This window comes from Aotus nancymaae, unplaced genomic scaffold (assembly GCF_030222135.1).
Source record: "Aotus nancymaae isolate 86718 unplaced genomic scaffold, 86718_ANA_hifiasm-v0.15.2.pri h1tg000057l, whole genome shotgun sequence".
Taxonomy (NCBI): Eukaryota; Metazoa; Chordata; class Mammalia; order Primates; family Aotidae; genus Aotus; species Aotus nancymaae.
The window spans coordinates 64,133,399-64,159,865 of record NW_026988471.1 but is presented as its reverse complement, the minus strand read 5'-3'; the positions used below and the strand labels follow the sequence as shown (position 1 = coordinate 64,159,865).

Genomic DNA, 26,467 nt, shown 5'->3' with positions numbered 1-26,467 from the left:
CCAATCTAGATGTACCTTTTTTTTTTTTTAGACCAGGCCTTATCTCTGCCTCAGGCTGGAGTGCAATGGCGCAATTTCAGCTCACTGCAACCTCTGCCTCCAAGCTCAAGCGATCTTCCCACCTCAGCCTCCCAGGTAGCTGAGAACATAAGCATGTGCCACCACACCCAGCTAATGTTTTGTATTTTTTATAGAGATGATATTTCATCACGTTGTCCAGGCTTAGATGTAACATGGCTAAATAAAATATTAGTAAATCCCATCAGGTTGGGGGCGGTGCCTCACACCTGTAATCCCAGCACTTTGGGAGGCCAAGGCAGGTGGATCACCTGAGGTCAGGAGTGGAAGACCAGCCTGGCCAACATGGCGAAACCTGTCTACTAAAAATACAAAAAATTAGCCAATTTTTTAATAATATATAAAATTCTATTTTATATAATAAAATAAAACAGAAATTTTAAATCACATTTTATTTTTGCAATAAACCCAAGGAAGATTTTGGCCCCATTTTACAGATGTAAAAACTGGAGTTAGAGATTAGCTTGACCAAAATCATCTTATAATTAGCAGAGAATGAGTCAAATCTAGTCTTTGAGCTAAGACTCTGTTGTTTTTAGCATTATAATATGCCCCTGTATTTCTGTTGTTCAGTGCCTCATATTAGGTTGCACACTTCTTAATTGGACATCTTTTTTTTGAGACAGGGTTTTGATTTGTTGCCCAGGCTGGTCTTGAACTCTTGGCTTCAAGCAATCCTGCTGCCTTGGCCTCCCAAAGCGCTGGGATTACAGGCATGAGCGGCTGCACCCAGCTGGACATCTTTTTAGTAACAGGCATTGACATTGAGTCAGAGTCAAACCCAGAGGCAAGAGTGATTTTAGAGGGTACATTTGCAGGTGGCCAGGTCTGTGCTTGCTGCATCATCGTGCATGAAACCTTCCAGTGTCAGCCGTGCCCAGATGGCAATGCCCAGCCTCACTGTCCACGGCAGGAGACATTAAACGCCACTCTGACCTGCTCTCTCAGGATGCTGCAGCCATGCCTCTTAGAAGCCTGAAGTCCCCAAGCACAGAGTAGTCACAGAGGACCTCTGCTTTTGTTCCTCAAAGCCCTAACAGTTCAGAGACGCCCACTGGAGAGCAAGGCGAGTGGAAATACAGTCAGGAGCATGTGATTGCCGACTCTTTCATTTGAAGGTGACAGCTCTCTGATTGGTAGGTTGGTAGGTGTCAGTAGCTTGTGCACAGAAATAACAAAGAGATGTTTAAGAATCTTGTTTGCATATTAGGTATGTGCATACCTCGGGTGGGCTGCAGAAAAGCAGCCCATGGAAACCAGGGCAGAGTTAGAGGAGAGCCAGTTCAGAGGTACATGAGGGTAAAGGGAGATGTTTTTCCCCCTTACCTTTTTTGTAGATGCCCTGGTAGTACATTCCTTTTGTTTGTAGGTCATACTAGCTGCTTTGTAAGATTCGTCTGAGAGTATCAATCTGAAATAAGCCTCTGCTTCCAATGGAGCCTCTCTTTGCATGCTCTCCTTTCTGGAGTTCACATGACCCTGAACAACTGGGCCTGGAAGGCTGCATATAGGCTGAGCTAGGACGCACCCTCAGCTCTGCCCTCAGGAGGCAGTAGACTGTGGTTGTGCTTCTCAAGGTCTTCTGGCCTTCTTGCTTCGCTGTAGAAATTCCTCATTGGATAAGGTGCTTCTCAGTCTCACATCCTCTGACAAATGTCTAGGGAGCTTTGTGCTGGACTGTGCAGAGAGGCTGCACAGGGAGAGAGGGTTGGGGAGGTGGGATGGGAATATCGGAAGGTAGCGTTTCTGATCGACTAACGAGTCCTAGGAAAAGCCAGATGTGCCTCATTTCTCAGAAGGACTTTCTTCACATTGTTAACTCAAACGTGGGTCACAGAAAATAGGCTGGGTTAGGGTGAACAGATGACTAACACAGTGGTGACCATGATGTGTTAACTGGGTTTCTGAGAACTAAGTGCTGAGAGCTTATTACGATGTCCAGTACAAGGGTAACGTCTAACCTAATAGATGACTGTAACGTGGCTGTTGGATAAGAATTTAACTCTTGAGATTTGAATCACACTGGCGGGCCCTGATTACTCATTTGAGATGTGTTTATTGAGGTCTTTAGTAACCTTTGTACTGTGAGACATCATCTCCTCATCTCCTGGGTTTGTGTACAGCAGGGTGTACCTTGTGACTTGGAGAAGTTGTGTTTTGTGTTAATATCAACAAAATACCTGTCAGCATAGGAGTTAGAAGTGGGCTTACCTGGGTATGAGAGGCAGCAGTGTGGGAGACCTATTAGAAATCGCCCTGGGCTTTGTGGTCAGGGAGGCTGCATTTCAGCCCCAGCTCTGCCAGTGACTCTGTGCCATCATGGCCTGGGTTCCCCACCTCTCAGAGTCCCTTAGTGCCAATATGTGACATGGGTGTGGTATTTTACCTGTGACCTGCTGGCTGTGTTGAGGAACCATGTCCACATGTAGCTCAGGGCCTGGCACACCATAAGCACTCACACATATGACACCAAGAAGAGTTGTTTGTGGGGAAGAGGAGGGAACCTTACTACTCCACCCACCTGAGGAGTAAGGGGCAGAGAGAAGCCAGGAGTGTGGTGCCTGTGGGACTGCTGCCATGGGAAGGAATCCAAAGCGAAGGGAAAGTGCACCCAAGTGACAAACCCAGTGTATTCTGGCTTAAGTTACAAAAGAAAATTGGTGTCATCATTGGGACATCGTAGAGTGGGTCAGGATTCAGGCTTGGCTGGATCCAGAAGCTCAAAGGAGTCTAAGGGTAGCTTCTCTTGCTCTCATCCTCAGGCAAGTCCTTTCCCCACACCAGTGCCAGGATTCCAGGCTTATAGGACCCTTAGATCTTGATTACAGAAATGGAGACAGCTGCTTTTCTGACCTCCCTGTCAAAAGTCTCTCTATATTGCTTCAGAGAGCACCGTGTGTTCCCATTGAAATCAGTCACCATGGCTTGGGGGATCAGAAGCAGGCATCAGCCATGCATGGCAAGACCAAAACCAAGTAGAGAAAAATCCAGGAGGGTTGGGTCCCCAGAGGGATGCTGCATACATGGACCAAGGTTTAAAAACTTAACAGTGTCTGTGTTGCATAACGGAAATATGGATGTCTTTTTCCTAAATTCTTGTAGTGCTGTTTTTCTGAGTATATTTTACTTTATAAATGGGAAGAGGATAAAAAGAACTTTTTTTTATGAGTCTGTTTGTTTTTATCTTTTCCCTAAAATGATTTATGATAGCTAAGAAAAACATGTAAAAGGAAAAGATAGATAAGTCCAAGTACAGTGGCTGATGCCAGGAATCCCAGCACATTGGGATGCCAAGGCAGGAGGATCACTTCAGCTCAAGAGTTCAAGACCAGCCTGGGCAACTTGGCAAGAACCCCATCTCTACAAAAAATATAAAAACTAGCCAGGGCTGGTGGTGCACACCTATAGTCCCAGGTACTCAGGAGGCTAAAGCAGGAGGATCACTTGAGCTGTGTTCAGGCCACAGCACTCCAGCTTGGGTGACAAAGTAAGATCCTGTCTCAACTGCATAAATAAATTTTTTTAAAAAAAGATAAGCAAATGAGATGAGGGGAATATATGAGTGAGAAATAGTAATCAAGGGAAAATTCCTGTAGATATGCCAGAAAGAGAACATCTAGAGATCAGGAAAAGCCTTTTCATCTGTTTAGTTGGGGAATGGTGGAGGGATATGTCATTCTAAGCAAGCAGAAGGAAGGGTAGGGATTCTGGGTCTCCTGGTTTTAAAGATGGTTCCCAGCTACATCTAACAAGGATGTTCCCTGGGTCCAGAGGGTTGTGGAGTATGACCACCACCTTGGGTCACCTGGCCTGCTCCATCATGTCTCAGGTGGGATCATGAAGCGCTTAGGTGGTGTATTAGTCTGTTTTCACGCTGCTGATAAAGACATACTGGAGTCTAGGCAATTTATAAAAGAAAGAGATTTTATTGGGCTTACAGTTCCGCATGGCTGGGGAAGCCTCACAATCATGGCGGAAGGCAAGGAGGAGCAAGTCACATCTTAACATGGATGGCAGCAAGCAAAAAGAGAGCTTGTACGGAGAAACTCCTCTTTTTAAAACCATCAGATCTCATGAGACTTACTTGTATCATGAGAACAGCACAGGAAAGACTTGGCAAGTGATTCAGTTACCTCCCAGCAGGTCCCTCCCACAAATACATGATGAGATTTGGGTGGGGACACAGCCAAACCATATCAGGTGGTATACTGGATGCCTGTGGGATTGGCTTGTACAGTTTGCACTGATAGCTAATCATCTTCCAAAGACATGGTTACAGAGACTCTAATCTTAACTTGTCATCTCTCCTGGGCAAAACGCTGTTAACTCACCCTTCACAGAGGTGGCTTTGTTTTTCTATGCAGTCATCCATCTCACTTCTAGTTTAAAGTGACCTCCAAGGCTTGCTCCCGACCCCAAAGATACAAAATTTCTTCCTGGAAATCTAGTACTCAACATACCCAGGCAGTATCCTTGCCTCTGAGACTCTCCCAGGCAGGGATTCCCCCCCATATAAACATGTAGGTTTTATTTTTGCCTATCTGCATCTTCTTTGCTTGCCATAGTACCTCACAACCAGGGTCACAAATGGGGTAACGATTTCTTTCTTTTCTTTTTTTCTTTTCTTTTTTAAGATGGAGTTTTGCTCTGTCACCCAGGCTGGAGTACAGCGGCTCAATCTCAGCTCTGCAGCCTCTGCTTCCTGGGTTCAAACAATTCTCCTGCCTCAGCCTCCCGAGTAGCTGGGAATACAGGCGCCTGTCACCATGCCTGGCTAATTTTTATATTTTCAGTAGAGACAGGGTTTCGCCATGTTGACCAGGCTGGTCTTGAACACCTCCCAAAGTGCTGGGATTACAGGCATGAGCCACCACGCCTGGCCAGGGTAACCATTCTTCATCAAACTAGGGGGAGCCTGGTGTATCTAGCCTTTTCCCCCAGCACCTGGTCACTAGTCCCACATTTAAGAAAAACTCACCTTTCCAGGGTCTGGTGACTGGGTTTCTCTGCCTATTGAGCCAGCCACATTGTGTTTAGACAGTCTGGCCATTCAGGGGTCCTCCTGTTGTAGCCAAGACAAACTCAAGATTTTGGGAAGACCAGCAAGATGCCACAATGGGGGAACAGCTAGTATTTGAACAGTGCATGTTAGGGTTTGGCACGCAGGGTTTTTGTTGTTTTTAAATTGACTCTTGGTTACCTCCCTCTACACAGACAGCTACAGACAGTTCTTCTAATTCCTCTCAGAAGAGAGAACAACCTACTCGGACAATCTCCTCTCCCACATCCTGTGAGCACCGGAGGATTTATACCTTGGGCCACCTCCACGACCCATACCCCACGGACCACTATCACCTCGATCAGGTGAGCAGCACCCCTGTTCCTCTTAGGGCTTCAGGGTGGTGCCTCTGATTCCGGAACGGCCTCTTTCCCCTCCTATTCTGCCAAATTCCATGACTGCAGGCCTCTCCTGCTCCCCTGCTTTTACCCCCACTTCATATTGAAGGTGGCATTGGTGGTGGTACCTCAGCCTCACCCACTGTTTTCTATGTGCCAGACACCTTGCCAGACCCTTTATATGCTTTATGTGGTTTAATCTTCAGAAACTGCCCCACAAGGCAAGTCATCAGCCTCCCCAGGTTATAGATGAGGAAGCTGAGGCTTAAAGACACAGAGTACCTGATGGAATGAGATTCAAATCCAAGCCTCACCCAGGGCGTTACACTGCCTCTTGCATTCCTCTGTCCAAAGGGCCTCCCGGGTTTGTGTGAAAGCCCAGAGCCATAATCAGGACCAAAGAGTGCTGCACACTTGGCTTGAGCCGCCGGCCTCACAGGCTACAGGTCCAGTCTTGCGCAGGTGGATGGAGCTGGAGCTTGGAATTCAGTAATTCAACAAATATTTACCAAGTGGCTGCTTTGCAGAGCATGTTCCCAAATCATGGAGCATGGACTGGTGCCTGTGGGGGTGCTGTGGCCACTAGGCTGCTTTGAAATGAGAAAAAAGAGGCATGAGCGTTTTTGTTTCTTTTTTTTTTTTTAACATAAAGCTAGATTTATTTGACTCTTTTTTAAAAAATTATTTTATGTTGTGCTTCCAAATATTTTGGCATTAAAATGTCCTATTTAAAAATCACATTATGGTAACAGTAGATGAAAATTAACTTTTTTACTTTCCTTACTGTGCAAAATAATTGATAAAGCCTGTGTCAGCTTCCGAGATTTGTTTTGAAATCCTTCTGAATCATGATTTTCAAAAATGTAGGCCACTGTGATACCAAGAATTTCAAAATGTAGACAACTCTGATACCAAGAATTTGACGGAAATTAAGGCAAAACGTGTGGGACATGGTCCTGCCCTCTGGTGGGAAGTGATGGGTTATAATGTCTGTCACAATATGATAATGACAGTCATGGCGACAGGTATCAAGTGCATCCTGTGAGCGAGGCTGTGAGCTGTGTAGATTATTTCTCCATTCTCACAACAGTCCTATGCAGTTTGACAGAAAGGGAACCTGAGTCTTAGGTACTAGCTAGAAAATGTCAGCATTTGACTGCAGTGGGTCACTCCAGAGCCATGTTCCTCAGCCCCTGAAAAACCTTCATGCCCAAAGGACTTTGAAAACAAGAAGTCTCTGCGGCCGGATGCGGTGGCTCATGCCCATAATCCTAGCACTTTGGGAGGCCGAGGTGGGTGGATCACCTGAGGTCGGTAGTTCAAGACCAGCCTGACCAACATGGAGAAACCCTGTCTCTACTAAAAATACAAAATTAGCCAGATGTGGTGGTGCATGCCTGTAATCCCAGCTACTTGGGAGGCTGAGGCAGAGGAATCACTTGAACCTGGGAGACGGAGGTTGCGGTGAGCCAAGATCCTGCCATTGCACTCCAGCCTAGGCAATAAGAGTGAAACTCTGTCTCAAAAAAAAAAGGAGAGAAAAGAAAGCAAGAAGTCTCAATTCTCTGCCTCCACTGAGAGGCCCTGAGTGAGCCAGGGTTATATACATGTATTTAATAAATATTTATTCAGTGTCTGCTGCTCTGGACAAGGCAGGGTTGCAGACCATAGCAGGACTAACTGCAGAGAAAAGCCTCTTCCACCCTGAAGGAGAATGCAGTTTAGATCTGTAGGTTTATAGAAGGTGTGGCTCAGGGTCTGGCCTCTCACTGTTTGTGAGATCCTGGCAGAAGTCAAACTTCAGGCAGTCAGTTTCTGGAGCCTTCACTCTTTCTCCTGTCTGCATCTTATCTTCCCAATCAGATGACAAGGTAAGCCTTGTGTTCCCTAGTGTCCCCTGTCTTTTGAAAGAGAGACCCACAGGGAGAAACGCATCTCATATTGTGATCCTTTGTGGACATATTATATACATGGATAATGAAGTTTCGTAAAGCAGGACTTACCTCATAACATGTATTGCACTCCAGTGTCCTTTCTCTATTTCAATTTTTTTTTAAAGCCAATCTTAGAAAAGAGAACATACTGTACAAAAGCAGACAAAACTAATGCAAGCCTTAGAAATCAATGTAGCCCTCACACTGGGGCTGGGAGGTCCCTGAGGTAGGTGGAAGATACTCTGGGACACAGGTCCTATTCTGCCTCTTGATCTGAGTGTGTCGGGCTCCCGAGAATGCATCACACTGCGCCCTTGCCATATGCACACTCCCCGCCTATATGGCACTGCGTCCCCTGAAAGGCGAAATACTGCTGGTCTCAACCCACAAAACTGATTTCCTGGCCCAATAATGGATTGAGACTCTATTGGAAATAAGTCTTTGACTGGACAACATGATATTCAATAATTTCAGAAGCGGTCTTTTTTCATGGAATGCCCTGGTGGAGTTTTCGAGAAAGGTGCATTTTGGAGGGCTGGGGAGGGAGAAGGTGGGGTTTGTTTGTTTGTTTGTTTTTGGCCACTGCTATAAAATAATGTCTCCTCTCTCATGGAACAGCCGATGCCAAGGCCTTACCGCCAGGTGAGCTTCCCAGACGACGAGGAGGAGATCGTGCGCATCAACCCCCGGGAGAAGATCTGGATGACGGGGTACGAGGATTACCGCCACGCACCCGTCAGGGGCAAGTACCCGGACCCCTCGGAGGACGCGGACTCCTCCTACGTGCGCTTCGCCAAGGGCGAGGTCCCCAAGCATGACTACAACTACCCCTACGTGGACTCCTCAGACTTTGGCCTCGGCGAGGACCCCAAAGGCCGTGGGGGCGGTGTGATCAAGACTCAGCCCTCCCGGGGCAAGTCGCGGCGGCGGAAGGAGGACGGGGAGCGCTCGCGGTGCGTGTACTGCAGGGACATGTTCAACCACGAGGAGAACCGCAGGGGCCACTGCCAGGACGCGCCCGACTCCGTGAGAACTTGCATCCGCCGGGTGAGCTGCATGTGGTGCGCGGACAGCATGCTCTATCACTGTATGTCGGACCCCGAGGGAGACTATACAGACCCTTGCTCGTGCGATACTAGCGACGAGAAGTTTTGCCTCCGGTGGATGGCTCTTATTGCCTTGTCTTTCCTGGCCCCCTGTATGTGCTGTTACCTGCCCCTTCGGGCCTGCTACCACTGCGGAGTGATGTGCAGGTGCTGTGGCGGGAAGCACAAAGCGGCCGCGTGACTCAGTTTCCCTCCCTTCTCCCTCCATCCGCAGCCACAGGGGAACTCGTCTCTTACATACTCTCATCTTCTCCCCCGCTCCCTTCCACTCCAAGGAGCAAGGAGAGCAAGAGGCCTCCCAGCTCCCGGGTACCTTGAGGCACCATTCCAGCCGGGGACGCTGCCGGGTAGACTCTCCACTCCCCCCGCCGCCCACACTGCAGCAGCCACACCCATACACACACGCTCGCACAGTGTTCTGAGGAAGGAACCTTCGCCACAGACTCCTGTACTATTAACAATCTGTAACCAAGCTAACTGTCTCATCCATGTGTTGATTTCCTGTTTCCTCCTCCCCCGCCTCTTCCAGTTCAAAGGAGTCTGCAGTTGGAACTGCTGATTTTCGGTGGGTTTTATAGTTGATTTTTCCAAGAGCGTCAAAGACTCTCTTTCTCTTGGTTCACCTTGCCTGTCGCTAGCAAGCATCTGGTTCTGCGGAAATGGGATGTGAGGATGATGAAACCCAACAGAAGTATCTCAGCCTGCAGTCAGTTATTATGTATAGGAGGTGAGCTAGTTAACAAACTTGTACCACAAAACAATATTGCTTTAACTTTTCTAAAGCCAAATTTCCCATGTAAGCTGCAGTTTCTATCTTTAGCCCATCATCCTTTTCTGCCCCCCAAAAATCTGTTGAAATGATCCACTGATGCAAAACATTTCACCCGTAATAGACTGAGAATTGAGCCTTAACTTCAGATTAACTTGTGAGAATCAGGAAAATTCCTTAAACTGCATTGCATCCTCTTGGACCAGGGCTAGAAAGGGGATTTCAGGTTTCTATGAGCCTCCCCAGTTACCCCTAAAGTAGAACATTTTTTAAATTGTGTTGCCACCACTTCTAAAAATTTAGCAATATTAGAATAGGACACTAATGAAGTAAGAAATTTTGCTTGTTATTTTGCAAACCAAATAGTTTCCTCCAACACAAACCAGTGTTCCCACGTACAAGTTCCAACTGAGAAACACTAAGGTTGTAGTGAGTAAAACCATAGGGCGCTTTCCCCCAACCCCTGGCTATTTTATATTAACAGGGAGACGGGATTTTTAAATGTCATAAATTTCAAGAGTGGTGGGTTGCATTTCTTTCATGGGTTTCTATTTTTGTTTTCATTTTGGACTCAATTTCACATCACCAAATTCCTCATTTATACTTGGGAAAAAGCAAGGCCATATGTAAAAACCCTTCCAATGCCTAAGTGTCTTTCTCCTGCAACTCCAAACCCAGACTTGCCACTTTGGGTGCATAGGTGGTTAGGTCAGCCAACTGGTTCTGCCTGTCACCTCGCCACGGAGGAGGCTTCTAATTAGCTGGAAAAGAGTATTTTTCTAATATGTTGCAAGGATTAACCAAATCTTCTTATGGAAGAAAGAAGAAGAGTGAAGAGTGGTTACCTGTACCTAGCATAGTACAATCAAAACCCCATGGAGAGCACCGGGAACGGGCTTGTGAACACCGGCTGTTCTTCCCGCCACAACCTTTCTGTGGTAACGGCCAGCAGAAGACATGGCCTGCTCCCCGCTCCTCCCTTTCCCCACTCCTTCTTTATTGCACACAGGACACCAGTCTTCAAGGAAAGGGACTTTTTTCCAGTCTGCCAATCATATTGGGAAAGTGCTAGCTGTGCTCACCCTAATGGGGCTGTTTCCAGCTCGACCGCAAGCTCGTCGCATTCCTTTAGTAGATTACCGGTGTAAATACCCAGTGTGCTTATGAGTCAGTTAGTAGACGTCTTCATTCGTTGGAGTAACTGGTTTAGGCTTTCCAGTTTGGAAGGAGCAGAGAGCTGTCCATCTGGATTGATGAAAGAGAAGAGAACCTCATCCATGCCTGGAGAACATCTAGAAAACCTTCAGCCAGCCTCCAGTGCTGTTGAGAGGCCACCTTCCCCCACCCGGAGGCATCTCCTCGGGGTCTTTCTCTAGTATCTCCTCTCTACAAAGCACAACACTAATGTTTGTTTCCTTAGACCTCAGTTCGAGTGCCCCTATTTATTTCAATAAGAACATACATAGTCCAGCCGTTTTTTGTCACCTCTAGTTATTAATCTGTTTCTCTGTTCTGAACCCCTTGTCCTTTTCCACCCTTTTAAGAGTTATGCTAGCAAATCTTACTCCACGTATACTTTTTGGTTTGTGAAGGCATCGGTTAAGGGCACAAAGACAGCCATGGGGACATTTATGTAAATGCGTCTCTCTAATTGCCACACTGCAGCTGAACAGTGTGTAGTATTTTCCCAGTCAGCTTTGCCATACTGACGTCAATCATTTGAGAGAAATTATTCAGATTTTATTTTTGTATCTGTGGTAACAAAACATTAACCAAAACATTTTCTGTCCAGAAGCCTCCCCGACCCCCCAAGCTATTTGCTCACATTAACAAATTAAAGTGCCTGAAGCATAATTCATTCTTTACCTGTATACTAAAAACCCTGTTGTATTGATTTTTTTATAATAAGCCTTTTTACCTCTGTGTAAAAAATATATATACAAGTGTATGATGTACATTTTAGTTCTTAACTTTTTTTTATGGTTTCTAATATGTATGACCAATGTAGCCATTGTTTTAAAATGTATGGTGTAAATATAAACACATCCTATCAGATCGCTGGCTTTGGGGTATTTGTCTGGCTGGAGATGGGGTGATGCTAGAGTGTTGGCAGATCTTGGAGTTCCCGCATACAGGATGGGACAGGGCTTCCTGTGCCGAAGGACATGTAGACACCGGTCTGTTTTTCCAAGGCCCTTTCCTCCTATGATTATGTCGTATTCCCAAGGGGAGACTGCAGCTCCTTGGGCTCGGATGCCTCAGTGAAAGGAAGGCTGCAGGTCGCCGCCCAGGAACACCCCCTCTTCTTAGGCCTGGCTTCCCCCACAAGCGCTCCTCAGAGGGAACAGCTGTACTTCCTCTAAGTTGTTTTCCACTGATCCCTGCTAAACCTCAGGGATATGTGTGCTTGTGTGTGTGTGGAGTTTGGAGGACAATTTCTCGCAGAAAACACTGCAAGATGGTTGGTCTCCTCGGAGCAGCTCTCTTTGGCCCCCTTTCCTTTCCAAATGGACTCTTTGGATGCTCCAAAGCTACAGTGACAATCCCCAGGAGGAAATAAAGTATGAGGTCTTTTGAGGGTCACAGAGAAAAGTTTCTCTAGAGAAAGGAGCAGGGCCCTTAAAAGGAGATATATAGGAGGGGTCCTGTATCTTAGTTTTAGGTTTTCAGTTTTAACTTTTCCTAAAGGGGGAGATTTTCCCAAACCACTGGCAAAAGTGAGAAGCATGGAGAGATGCTGGAAGTTAGGAAGTGAGAGGAGGACCTGGAGGAGTGGGGAAGAGTCGTACGATCTCACTTGTCCTCATGTTTCCTGAAAGACAGGGCACTCCTATCAACCCTGTTTCACAGTTGAGCAATTGAAGCTTAGAAAGAGTGAGTAACGGGTAACCTGCGGTCCCAGGAGAAAAGGACTGAGCCAGGCTGAGCTGGGCTAACCAACTGCAGAACCCAGGTCCTTACCAGGCCTCACTGATGGCCTCTGTTCCCTCCCTCCCTGCTTGTGGCCTTGAAAAGTGGGTGCCAGTCAAGAGCCTTATCTTGTCCATCTGGTTCTCTGGGGCACCCTCAGGCTGCCTCAGGTATAGCTTGTCTTTGGTGTCCTATGTGCTAGGCCAGGAACTGGGCTTTCTGCAAACATCATGTTTAACTTCCTACAGAATGCAGGATTCTTTTCCACTTTACAACTGAGGAAGCATGTGAGGAGAAATAGCAGTAACCCTCAGTATCCATGGGGAATTGGCTCCAGGAACCCCTACAGATAGAAAATCCACAGATGCTCGTCCCTGATATATTTGCATATACACATCCTCCCTCTTGTATCTTTTTTTTTTTTTTTTTTTTTGAGACAGGGTAATCACTTTGTTGCCCAGGCTGAGTAGCGGTGCCACACTGCTCACTGCCACCTCGACTTCCCACTTCCTGTATACTTTAAATCATGTTTGTAATACCTAATACAATGTGAATGCTATGTGAATAGTTGTTATACTGTATTGTTTAGGGAATAATGACAAGAACAAAAAGTCTGTACATGTGCAACCATCCTTTTTTTTTTTTTTTTTTTTTGAGACAGGGTCTCACTCTGTCACCCAGGCTGGAATGCAGTGGCACGATCATGGCTCACTGTAACCTTGACCTCCTGGACTCAAGTGATTCTCCCACCTCAGCCCCCACTCCCCCACCAAGTAGCTAGGACTACAGGTGCACATCACCATGCCCAGCTAATTGTTTTTTTTAATTTTTGGAAGAGTTGAAGGTTTACTATGTTGCCTAGGCTGGCCTCGACCTCCTGGGCTCAAGAGATCCTCCCACCTCAACCTCCCAGAGTACTGGGATTACAGTCATGAACCACCATGCCTGGCCCTTTTTTTTGTTTTGTTTTTTTCTTTTCTTGTTTTGTTTTGTTTTGGTTTGGTTTTAGGCAGAATCTCTCTGTGTTGTTGCCCAGGCTGGAGTGCAGTGGCATGATCTTGGCTCACTACCACCTCTGCCTCCCAGGTTCAAGTGATTCTCCTGCCTCAGCCTCTTGAGCAGCTGGAAATATAGGCTCATGCCACCACGCCAGACTAATTTTTTGTTGTGTTTTTTTGTTTTGTTTTGTTTTGAGACGGGGTTTCATCATGTTGGTCAGGCTGGTCTTGAACTCCCGACCTCGGGTGATTCACCTGCCTTGGCCTCCAAAGTGCTTGGATTACAGGCGTGAGCCACCACACCCGGCCGACAGACTAATTTTTTGTATTTTTAGTAGAGATGGGGTTTCACCGTGTTAGCCAGGATGGTCTCAGTCTCCTGACCTCATGATCTGCCCACCTCAGCCTACCAAAGTGCTGGGATTGCAGGCATGAGCCACCAAGCCCGGCTTTGTTTTTCTCTTAATCTCTATTAAAACACTCTTTTTTTTTAAATGAATATTTTCTTTTCTTTTTTCTTTTTATTGTTTGGAGACTGAGTTTTGCTCTTGTTGTCCAGGCTGGAGTGCAGTGGCACAATCTTGGCTCACTGCAACCTCTACCTCCCGGGTTCAAGTGATTCTCCTGCCTCAGCCTCCCGAGTAGCTGGGATTACAGGCACCCACAGCCATGCCTGGCTAATTCTGTATGTTTAGTAGAGATGGGGTTTCACCATATTGGTCAGGCTGGTCTCAAACTCCTGACCTCAGGTTATCCACCCACCTTGGCCTCACAAAGTGTTGGGATTACAGGTGTGAGCCACTGTGCCTGGCCTAAGTGAATGTATTTTTGATGTGAGATGCAGAATACATGGATACAGAGGACTGACTACACCTAACTCCATCAAGGTCACTGGACAGTCTTTCTGCCATCACTAGTCATTAGCTCCTGGGCAAGTGACTTCACCTTTCTGAGTTTTCTCAGATTTAACCAGTGGGATAATACCTACCCTCAGTTAGCATGAAGGTTAAGTGATATGCTGGAGTTCTGGTGGGATACATAGCAGGTGCTCCAGAATGCTAGGTCCTTTCTCAGTCCCTTCTGTATTCTAAGGCCCTGAGGAAACGTCAGGAACTGGAGAGAACAACCTCTTTCAAGGCACAGGAGGCCGAAGCACATTGTCAATATTTCGTGAGTATTTAGATCCACGTCCTGTGTGTTGAGATTTCTATTTCTTAACTTCTATTTGATCTGAATTTGATTTCAGGTTCTTGCTGACCCAGGTATGTTAACAGCTCCAGGGATGCCTGCAGAAGTCCACTAGGCTAGCTGGGTTTCTGGGAGCCAGTGCATACAACTAGGAAAAAGTCGGTGGGTCAGAGCACTGTCTCCAGAGTACTGCCTGAACCTCCCACCCCGCTTCTATGGCCTTTGGGGTCCTCCTGCAAGTCACGCCTCTGCTCTTCCTCCCTACTGCTGCCCCGATGCTGGTCCACCCCCCCCGCCGGCCCCCCGCCGCCAGTAAGAGCCGCTCCCCAGAAAAGCAGGACACTCACTAGCCAGGAGAAAAAGTATTGTTACAGGAGTTCTATTTTACAGGACTTGCAGGCCGGGTTTTGTTCGTTATGTATCTCAACATTGGAGCAGGCAATCACAGGGCCATCTGTGTGAATGCCGGGGGCGGGAGGGTGCGGGGAGGGCATTTGTGAAAGTGCCCGCCAGTGCAGGCGTCCTCACTGCAAGCTGGTCGGTCTTTCTGATTCGTGCGGTGAGATGGTTAGAAAAAAACACTCTTCCTTTGTTCAGAACTGAACTAGGTGCATGGAATGAAGGGAGATGACTCTGGTAACATCTTGTAGGACCAGATACCAGTTGTGATCGTGCAAATCGGGGCTTGCCCCATCTCCTCAGCTGGAGTAGCCACTGGTGCTATTGGTGATGTGGTGGCAAGCTGAGCCCCTAAAGGGCAGTGTTGGGGTAGGGGAAAGCATGTATATGTATAAAGGAGGAAAAAGACAGTTATTATGTGATAATTGTATCTGGTACCCTTTCTCCCTCGTTATGTCAATTTTTTTTTTTTTTTTGAGAAAGGGTTCTGATTGTAGAAGTATCATATGTAGTTATTAAAATGTCATACAGGCCAGGTGCAGTGGCTCATGCTTGTAATCCCAACACTTTGGGAGGTCAAGGCGGGCAGATCACTTGAGGTCAGGAGTTCAAGACCAGCCTGGCCAACATGGTGAAAACCCGTCTCTACTAAAAATTCAAAAATTAGCCAAGCATGGTGAGGCACGCCTGTAATTGCAGCTACTCAGGAGACTGAGTCACAAGAAGCACTTGAACCCGGGAGGTGAAGGCTGCAGTGAGCTGATATCAAGCCACTGCACTCCAGCCTGGGCGACAGAGCAAGACTCTGTCTCAAAATAAATAAATAAATAAATAAATAAAACATCATACAATATAAAAATACCAGTCTCCTTGTTATTTTGCCAGGGCTGCCATAACAAAATACCACAAACTGGGTGACTTAAACAACAGAAATTTGTGGTCCCACAGTCTGGAGTCTGGAGGTGGAAAGTACGGTGTCGCAGGGCTGCGAGGCCAGGATGTGCTCCAGGTCTCCCTCCTTGGGTTGCACGTGACCATCTTCTCCAGGCCTGTTCTCATCATCTTCCCTCTGTGCATGTCTCTGTGCCCAATGTCCCCTTCTTACAAGGAGAGCAGCCATATTGGATTAGGGCCCACTCTAATGACCTGATTTTAACTTGATCATCTCTGTAAAGATGTTATCTCCAAATAGTTACATTATGAGGTCCTTGAAGTTAGGATTCCAACATATGAATTTTGTTGGGGGGTAGAGAGGGACACAATTCTACTCCCAATATTCCTCTGTCACTCAAAAGGTAACCACTCTGTGTCCTTCTGGACGTTTTTCTATGGATTTATAAACAGATGAATGTGTGTGTGTGCATTTGGTTTGTTTGTTTGAGACAGAGGCTCACTCTGTCCCCCAGGCTGGGGTGCAGTGGCACAATCTCTGCTCACTGCAACCTCCACCTCCTTGGTTCAACCAATTCTCCTGCCTCAGCCTCCCGAGTAGCTGGGATTACAGGTGAGAGCCACCAAACCCTGCTAATTTTTATACTTTTAGTAGAGACGGGGTTTCACCAGGTTAGCCAGGCTGGTCTCAAACTCCTGACCTCGTAATCTACCTACCTCATCCTCCCAAAGTGCTGGGATTACAGGTTGAGCCACTGCACCCAGGCGTGTGTGTACATTTGTGTGTGTGTACACGTGTATTTTCCCTTTGGAGAGGAACTAAAATAGGGTCATGTATTCTACCTATATTTATTGCTCTGAAATCTGTTTATTTTGTTTTAATTAAAAATATATCCTGAACATCTTTGCATGTGAGTACATACAGATTTACCTTATCCTTCCTAACAGTTTCACATGAAAAAACTTTTTCATCCAGTTGGATAAAGGTAAGATAACAGTCCAACCATTTGGTTAGATGAATAGCTGTCTCATCAGTTCCTTGAGGTTTTCAATGAATTCAGAGTAAATTCTTTGAGTGTTCTCTCCTGTTAAGGTTGTAAGGCATTCCCGTTAATGTCCAAAGTCGGCAGTGAACTCAGCATCTTTAATCTTCTCAATGATATGAGTTGACTGGAAGGGCAAGAGGATTTTGTACCCAGGAAGAGTACAAAAGTGATTTTTTATTTTCTGAGTTTTTCATAACCCAGAATGTCTTCTTGTTGCATACACACACACCCAATGACTTGGCAGAGTACAGCATCCTTAGCCAACAACATTTCCCTCTGAATGTCCTGTATAGATGACCTTTGTTTCTTGGCATTTATTGTTGTGAAAAAGACCTGTGTTAGTATTGACCAATTTTTGTTCGTCAGTAATGGTTTCTGTCTTTGTTTTTTTTTTTTTTTAAGACGGAGTTTTTCTCTTGTTTCCCAAGCTGGAGTACAATGGCATTATCTCAGCTCACAACAACCTCTGCCTCCTGGGTTTAAGCGATTCTCCTGCCTCAGCCTCCTGAGTAGCTGGGATTACAGGCTTGTGCCACCACACCCAGCTAATTTTTGTATTTTTTTAGTAGAGACGGGGTTCCTCCATGTTGGTCAGGCTGGTCTTGAACTTCAACCTCAGGTGATCCACCCGCCTCAGCCTCCCAAAGTGCTGGGATTACAGGCATGAGCTACCACACCAGGCCTTCAGTAATGGTTTTTTAAACCTGGTTCTTGTCATTAAAGCCTTTTACTTGTATATGGCATTAATTTTTCCTGAAACTCGGTGAGCTCTTTCACATATAGTATCAGATTTTTAACTCAGAATTTTTTTCTAGTATGTCTTTGATGATTTCTTTTTAATTTTTTTAAAAATTATTTTTGTAGAGATGGGGTTTCACTATGTTGCCCAGGCTGGTCTCAAATTCCTGGGCTCAAGCAATCCTCTTACCTTGGCCTCTACCTTACAGACATGAGCCACCATGCCCGGCCTTCAGTGCTTGCTTCTGCTCCTTACAGTTCAAGTCTTCCTTTGGGTTATGTAACTCATAGATTGACTCTCCAGTCTTCCATATCTATTGCATTTACTCATCATTTGCATTTTGCCCTTTTATTATACTCCTAACTTTGTCCTCTTTAAAATGACTTTTTTCTTTTTTCCTTTTTTTTTTTTTTTTGCTATAGTACTCTTTTTCAAAGAGTGATCTGCAGAGTCCCCTGGGAATCCCTGAGTTTAAAATTATCTTAATAAGACAGTCTTTGATTTTTCCACTGTGTTGACATTTACACTGATGGTGCAGAAAAAATGAAGACTAAAACTTAGCACTAGTCAAAGCGGGGCTACCAAATTATACTAGTCTAATCATTGCATGCTCTTAGAAAAAAATGCCAGTTCCACTTATGAATGTACTTAACTGCTGGCTGGGTGCGGTGGCTCATGCCTGTAATCTCAGCACTTTGGGCCGAGCTGGGCAGATCACATGAGATCGGGAGTGTGAGGCCAGCCTGACCAACATGGAGAAGCCCATCTCTAGTAAAAATACAAAATTAGCCAGGTATGGTGGTTCATGCTTGTAATCCCAGCTACTTGGGAAGCTGAGGCAGGAAAATCGCTTGAACCCGGGAGGCAGAAGTTGCAGTGAGCCGAGATCGTGCCATTGCACTCCAGCCTGGGCAACAAGAGCAAAGCTCCATCTCAATAAATAAATAATAGGGGAAAAAAAACATGTACTTGATGAAGCAATAAATATGATTACTTCTAATGCATACTGACCCTTGAGTTCTCATCTTTTTAATATTCTGTGTGACAAAATGGAATGCACATGTAAAGCACTTCTGTTGCACAGGTAAGTATGTTGTCTTAAAGTAAAGCTTCTGTGCAACCATTTTGAGGTGCAAGCTGAAGTACCTACTTTTGTCATGGGACACCTCTTTTACTTGAAAGAGTGACAGACTGTCATGGTTATGTCATGTGGTGATTCAGGAAGGGCTATTTGGTATACATTTTCTCAAAAAACTGAGCAAAATGAGGCTATTACTTCAAAGAGACAACTGACAGTTTTGTTGTCAGTGACAAAATCTGAGCATTCAAGCAAAAATTGGAATTTTGTAAAATATGTATCTGCTACTGTTGGCTTGACGGTTTCCCAATAGACTTTGTTTTCCATGAAATTGGATATTAAGAAATGTGATTTTAAAATATATATTGTATAATGAAGTATAATGAAAATGAAACGTGTCAACTTTCAGGAGATCTGCTTAATTCATTGAACCAATATTTTCCAAATGACCACTGTATTGCTATTAAAAAATCATGCATGGGGCCGGGCGCGGTGGCTCAAGCCTGTAATCCCAGCACTTTGGGAGGCCGAGGCGGGTGGATCACGAGGTCAAGAGATCGAGACCATCCTGGTCAACATGGTGAAACCCCGTCTCTACTAAGACAAAAAATTAGCTGGGCATGGTGGCGCGTGCCTGTAATCCCAGCTACTCAGGAGGCTGAGGCAGGAGAATTGCCTGAACCCAGGAGGCGGAGGTTGCGGTGAGCCGAGATCGCGCCATTGCACTCCAGCCTGGGTAACAAGAGGGAAACTCCGTCTCAAAAAAAAATCATGCATGGGTAAAAGATCCATCCAGAGTGAAAGACCCAGAATGAATGTTGGGTTGTTTTGTTTTGTTTTGAGACAGTGTCACTCTGCTGCCCAGGCTGGAGTGCAGTGGCACAATATCAGCTCACTGCAGCCTCTACCTCCCAGGTTCAAGCAATCCTCATTCCTGAGCCTCCCAGGTAGCTGGGACTACAGCCACGCACCACCATGCCTGGCTAATTTTTGTAATTTTAGTGGAGGCGGGGTGTTGCCATGTTGGCCAGTCTGGTCTCGAACTCCACACATGAAGTGATCTGCCCAACTTGGCCTCCCAAAGTGCTGGGATTACAGGCATGAGCCACCGTGCCCAGCCCCCATAATGAATTTTGATGTAACCAGGTGATGTGGTTTTATATTCCACAGCTACCTTTTTTTTCTGGAGACAGAGTTTTGTTCTTGTCACTCAGGCTGGCATGCAGTGGTACGGTATCGGCTCACTGCAGCCTCTGCCTCCCGGATTCAAGCAGTTCTCATCCCTCAGACTCCAATAGCTGAGATTACAGGCACACGCCACCATACCCAGCTAATTTTTGTATTTTTAGTAGAGAAGGGTTTTCACCATGTTGCCTAGGCTGGTCTTGAACTGCTGACCTCAGGTGATCTGCCTGCCTTGACCTCCCAAATTGCTGGGATTACAGGCGTGAGCCACCACACCCAGCCTCCTACAACTAACCTTTAAGAAACTATCACATATGAGTTTTGGCAGAGTATCAAAAAAGGCCACCTACAAGGATCTCTCAAGGATATTAAGACTCTCTTCCCTTTTCCAACAACATCTATCTGAGGTCAGGCTTTCTTCATATACTTCAACCAAAACAACATACTACAACAGATTGAATTCAGAAGCAGATCTTAGAATCCAGCTGTCTTCTACTAATTAAAGAGGTTTTCAAAATATAAGCCAGTAATTCTCTTCTGTAAAATATTTTTCATTTGGAAAATATAGGGGTTTTTTTGTTGTTTGTTTGTTTGTTTGTTTTGAAACAAGGTCTCACTCTGTCTCCCAAACTGGAGTGCAATGGTGCAGTTATAGCACATTATAACCTCAAACTCCTGGGCTCAAGCACTTCTCCAGCCTCGGCCTCCCAAAGTCCTGAGATTACAGGCGTGAGCCACCATACTATAACATAAAATATAGTTATGTTAGCCAAAAATTTAGTTATGTTTCATTTAAAATGTTATTTATGTTTACATGAAAGGATTTATTTATTTATTTAGAGACAAGTTCTTGCTCTGTTGCCCAGGCTGGAGTGAGTGGTGTGATCTCAGCTCACTGCAACCTCTGCCTCCCAGGTTCAAGTGATTCTCCTGCCTCAGCCTCCCAAGTAACTGGGACTACAGGCATGTGCTACCATGCCCGGCTAGTTTTTTGTATCTTTAGTAGAGACAGGGTTTCACTATGTTAGCCAGAATGGTCTCCATCTCCTGATCTCATGCTCCACCTGCCTCAGCCCCACAAAGTGCTGGGATTACAGGCATGAGCCACCACACCGGCCAGATTTATTATATTTTTAATACATTTTTAAAATTTTTCAGTCTCAATATCTAATGCAGTCATTTCAGTAGCCAAAACCCATTTAAACGGAAGTTGTTTTGGGTCCTCAGTAAATTTTTCAGTTTGCTTTGAGACCCATTCTCACTCTGTGGCCCAGGCTCACCTCAACCTCTGCCTCCCAGGTTTAAGCGATTCTCCTGCCTTGAGTGCTGGGATTACAGGCGTACGCCACCACACCCAGCTACTTTTTGTATTTTTAGTAGAGACGTGATTTCACCATGTTGGGCAGGCTGGTCTTGAACTCCTGACCTCAAGTGATCCACCCACCTTGGCCTCCCAAAGTGCTGGGATTACAAGCGTGAGCCACCGTGCCGGGCCTCCTCAGTAATTTTTAAGAGTGTACAGAGATCCTGAGAACAAAGTGTGTGGCCTCTTCCTCTTTTTGGTTAACAGGCTATTTTGCAGTCAATTCTGCTGTCATTCTCTTCAAATGCAGCTTTGACTCTGGTCTTCTATTTTTGGTTACTTTGTATTGCCTTCTTATTTTAGACAGCTCCCTGTGTATCTCTTGTCTTAGACTGTTTTGTCCTTCCGCTTCCTTGTTAGGCCAGTTCCATTGAAGCCATATCTTCTTGTGTCTTTCAGGGGACACTAAACTGCAGTTATCTAAGATGAGCATTTTGAGCATGTGTTTCTTGCAGAGCAGTAATGTTCAGAGAGCCCTGCTACCTCTGGCCCTTGGGGGGCAGTTTTCTCCCCTTCAGGCTCTACTGTCATCTTTTCTCCGGCCCCTTATTGGTATTTTTCCATTGCATGGATCTCTCCAAGCTTGGCCTTGGCCAACAGACAAGGCGAATTGGTTGTCCTAAGCCTCCCACTTGGGTGCTGGCAGCTTCCACTTGTGGATCTAAGCCCGCCTAGCTCAGATGTTCATGCCTGGTGAGCATTATCTGGAGTATTTCTGAGCCAGCCTACAGTTGGATCTTCTGCTCAGCTCCGAAAATCTCTGATTAAACTAGAGAATCAAATGTAGCTTATGTACCTTTGAACAGCCACTCTCAGCACCCTCCCCTTTCTACCACTGTTGAAGATACTTCCTCTAGCAATTAAACACCTGAAAAAGGTGATGCGTGCTAGCTCTCGCTCTCTCTCTCTCTCTCTCTTTCTTTCTCTCTATAGCATGCTGGAAATTGCAGTCTTGTTGCTTTGGAGAGAGATGGAAAAAGAAGATGAAACTGACCTAGACAATGATTCCTGCCCAAGTGGAAGACTATCGCCCACAGAGATTGAGTAAACAAAACTATTTCCTTCCTTCCTGGGGCTGTCTGCCCTGTTCTGGCTCAGAGAGGGCAACATAAATGGTGTGAAATCCAAGAATGTTCTAAATGCATCCCCTGGACAACGTGGTTAGCGAACATTCTGCCTGGCTCATGGTCTTGTCTTGGTCAGAGGGCTGATGCCAGGTTTCATGTTTATGTGAGACTTCCCGGGAATCTGAAGGGGATGCTGAGACAGGTATCAGGTGTGCCTGCTCTGCTCCTACACTCATCCCGAGGTCCTTGGAATTAATATTTGGTGCTTGATGCAAAATTCATCCCCCGTTTTTTCCTCTTTTGTCGAGCCTAGGTAATAGCTGCCTCTGTCTCATGCTTGCCATGCTCCATCAGTAACTATGGTTGCCTTTTGAGTGTCTTCCAAAAAAGCCTTTTCCCTGCCAAAGGAGAGAAAATCGATCCTGTCTGCCTATCCCTAAAAGCTGACATTGTCGGCTTTCACAGAACCATCCTGTGCAACGTGCAGCGGAGGAGAAAGGTCAAAACACAGGCCCCAGGGCTGTGGTCGCTTTTGAATCTACCCTCTGGGGCCAGGAAGTTGTGATGTGGCTCCTGCGTGATGTTTTTGAATGAATGCCTTTGCTTCCTCACCGGCTTGATGCGACAAACAGAAAAGCCACTTTCAGAATGCCTCGCCTCACCCGGGTCCCAGATATTTACACAGTGGCCTTTCATTCTGTGAACAGTGTGTGCCTCTGCAAACATTTTAGGCCTCTCTGCATGCTTGCAGGCCCCTACGTCCCATTCACCAGCTTTTAAGTTTGTTTTGCAGGCAGGGAGCCACTGAGAGGGAGGCCTGACTCAGAGCTCGGGGGCCCTGCTGACTACTGCCGCCGCCTCCTGCCACTGCAGACTTGGCGGGGAAGGAAGCAGTGGGTTTTACAGCTGGTGTTTTTGGTTTAGAAAAAAAAAAAAAAAAGGGTGGGGGTGAGTGAAAGAGAAAAGAATTTTTTAAAAAATACCTTGCACATGTAAAATGACACTAAATGTAAGTATATATGCAGTATTTTGGGATGATAGAAATTGCGTGTTTTGCATGATTCATCCTCCCTCTTGATGACAGCAAAGGAGGTTTGCACTCAGCCTCTGGTATTTTGGGAGTTTGTTCCAAATGCTCTGAAAAGAGAGAGTGAGAAGGCCCAAGCTCCTCGTCCCTTCCTCAGAAGGAGGGTTGTGTCTGGGCTAAATTAGGGCAGCGTGGCATTTGCTTCCTCTCTCATCTGACTGGTAAAGATTTTCGTTTTTCTACCAAAAACTGGGTCAGCTGCTCCATGGGTGCAGGGGGAGCAGGATGTGGAGCCAGGAGAGGGCCATGCTTTCCCAAGTCTTGACTCGAGCCTAGAAATATGTGCTGGCAGAGCTGGCTGGGAGGCCCGGCCCGGTGCTGACTCCCAGCAGGTGCATCGGGCTTCCGGGGCAGGGGCGAGCATCACCGAGGCCAGCGGCCAGCGGCCAGGAACACACGGTCTTTCTAGGATTCAGCCTCTGCAAGTTACCAAAACATTCTGTGCTGCCTTGAGGCTGACACATACCTTGGCAGGGGCGATGAAGCTTCTGCCCAGAGCTGGGAGTCCCGAGGGTCAGGCTGACCTCCAAGCTGCAGCTTGGCGTGGAGGAGGGGCCACATGGTGGGTGTGGTGGCCTTTCGGGGCTAACTCAGTGTTCTCTCGGAGCACCAGGGCCATAAGAAGCAGGATGATCCAGAGACCAAGTCCACAGTTAGGGAAAATGAGGAGAGAGAGGCGCTCAGCTGCTTCCCAGGCCACTGGCTGGCTGGCCCCAGGAACCCCACCTTCCAACCTAACATTTACTGTGAGAGGGAAGGACTTCCTCACTCCTTGGTCACAGGCAGATTGCAAGTTCACTGTTGAGGTTAGATAGCCCTCTGTTTAAAAGCGGAGGCCGGGCGCGGTGGCTCAAGCCTGTAATCCCAGCACTTTGGGAGGCCGAGGCGGGTGGATCACAAGGTCGAGAGATCGAGACCATCCTGGTCAACATTGTGAAACCCCGTCTCTATTAATACAAAAAAAAATTAGCTGGGCACGGTGGCGCGTGCCTGTAATCCCAGCTACTCAGGAGGCTGAGGCAGGAGAATTGCCTGAACCCAGGAGGCGGAGGTTGCGGTGAGCCGAGATCGCGCCATTGCACTCCAGCCTGGGTAACAAGAGCGAGACTCCGTCTCAAAAAAAAAAAAAAAAAAAAAAAGCGGAATATTATGCCTCTGAAATTCAAAACTTCACTCTTCCAAAGCTGTTAGAAATGCTATGGCAAAATACAGCACTGAGTCCAAAAACTAAAACAATTAAGTTCTGCTACTTGCTTTAGGAGGCACTTACTTACTCAGCTTAAACTCTGTATTTCTTTTGTGAGGTTTTCTGTATATGTGTGTTTTATTTTACAGTAAGATGGCTAGGAAATATACATGACCTCTGCAGATGAGTTAGCAATGGAGTAGCACCTAAAAGTTAATATTGGTCCCCAAATCTATTAACAACCTCCCCACAGACCTATGGTCATTCCCCTGCTTAAAGCAGCCTGTGTTTGCCAGCCCCACCAGCCTAGGGGCTTGGCAGAGACATATACTTCTGAAGACTATCCAGGAGACCCTTTCTGCCATTCCAGGTCCCTTGCAGTTAGGTGTGGCCATGTGACTAATTCTGGCCAGTGGGCTGTAAGTGACCTGGGTGAGACATTTGAGGGTCAGTAGGTGATCTGCCTGCATCCTCCATACCCAGCCCCAGTGATGGCCCACTCCCTCAGGGCAGTCCTAGAGGCCACCCATTGAGGTGGCAAGCCACAAGATGAAAGCAGATTGGGTCACTGGGTCACCAGAAGGAGGACAGCTGACAGGGAAGTGCCCTGAGTTGGGGGTGAATGAGTAAGTGAAAAATAAAAGTTGGTAATAAGCCAGAAAAATTTCAGGTTTGTTTGTTACCACCATATACTATCCTGGCTAATAAAAAAAATAGTGGTAACTTATATAAGAAATAGTGACAAGGAGGCTGGACACAGTGGCTCACGCCTGTAATCCCACCACTTTGGGAGGCTGAGGCGGGCGAATCAGGAGTTTGAGACCAGCCTGGCCAACATGGTGAAACCCTGTCTCTACTAAAAATACAAAAGTTAGCCAGGCGTGGTGGCACGCACCTGTAATCCCAGCTACTCAGGAGGCTGAGGCAGGAGAATCGCTTGAACCCAGGAAGCGAAGGTTGCAGTGAGCCAAGATCATGCCACTACACTCCAGCCTGGGCAACAGAGCAAAAACTCCTTCTCAAAAAAAAAAAAGAAATAGTGACAAGGACACTAACCACTGCTTGCTACCCACAGGGCAGGCACCACTCATTGGTACTGTACCCACTCCCCTGGGCCTAGAAGGGGCATCAGGATCTCCTTGAGCCTTAGTACCAACCAGAGACAAGACAAACCTCTGTTGAGCTGGCCCGCTAGAGCCAGGGTCCTCCCCACCTTCTGTATGACCTCAGCCAAGCTACTTCATCTCTCTGCACTTTGGTCCATGCCGCCTTCGGTGATCCGGGCATGAAGGTCCCGACCTGCCCACGCAGCAGTCTTCACAGATGACCTTTACAGTTCATAGCTGCCCTTAGGGTGCTGGGATGAAATGGCAGCTGGAAAGAGGAAGCCCTGCTATCCATATTCTTGTTTACATTCAGAAATGTCCCTGGGGTGCCCAGGTCTGTATCTGTCAAACCCGGAGGGTCGTTCGTATGGGCTATTCCAAAGCCAAGGGCCTGCATGCCTTTCTTGGTGCCATCCCCAATGCCCTGGCGATGCTACAAATGAAATCTCTGAGCTAGTGACCTGGCCAGTGAACCCACTTGGCCTGGGATATCATCTTGCTCTTGTTATTAAACAAGAGCAAGGGGCACATGTGCAGGGGGCATTTGCCTGAAGATGCCCATTGCAGCATTGTTGCTAATGGCAAAAATCTACATGTCCCAAATGTCCCTAAGGAACGAACTGGTTAACTGCCCCTATATGAACCATTATTCAGCCATATTAAAATCAAGCAGCTCTTCCAAGAAACGCTGAGTGCTAAAAGCAAGGTGCAGACAGTGTGGATGGTGCACACGCATTTTATGTACAGACACGTAGACACAATCATGTACACATCTGTGTGTGTATTCTCTATAGTTGGAAGGTAACACAAAGAAGTAGTAATGGTAGTTGCCACTGGACTTGGGTCTGGTGGGACAGAGTTATTTTATTTTATTTATTTATTTATTTATTTATTTATTTATTTATTTTGAGACGGAGTCTTGCTCTGTCGCCGGGCTGGA

General features: G+C 46.5%; 1 protein-coding gene across 2 annotated transcripts in view; it reads left to right on the top strand.

Annotated features, from left to right (window-relative positions):
* The window catches only part of SPRED2 (sprouty related EVH1 domain containing 2), a 124,063-nt gene extending 112,724 nt beyond the window's left edge, over nt 1-11,339 (top strand). For both annotated transcript variants that reach the window (XM_021672880.2, XM_012477249.3), the window contains exons 5-6: nt 5,293-5,442; nt 8,028-11,339. In XM_021672880.2, coding sequence (XP_021528555.1) covers nt 5,293-5,442; nt 8,028-8,696 — 819 coding nt within the window. In that variant the 3' untranslated portion in view covers nt 8,697-11,339. The remainder of the gene's footprint in view (nt 1-5,292; nt 5,443-8,027) is intronic.
* The last annotated feature ends 15,128 nt before the right edge of the window (nt 11,340-26,467 follow it).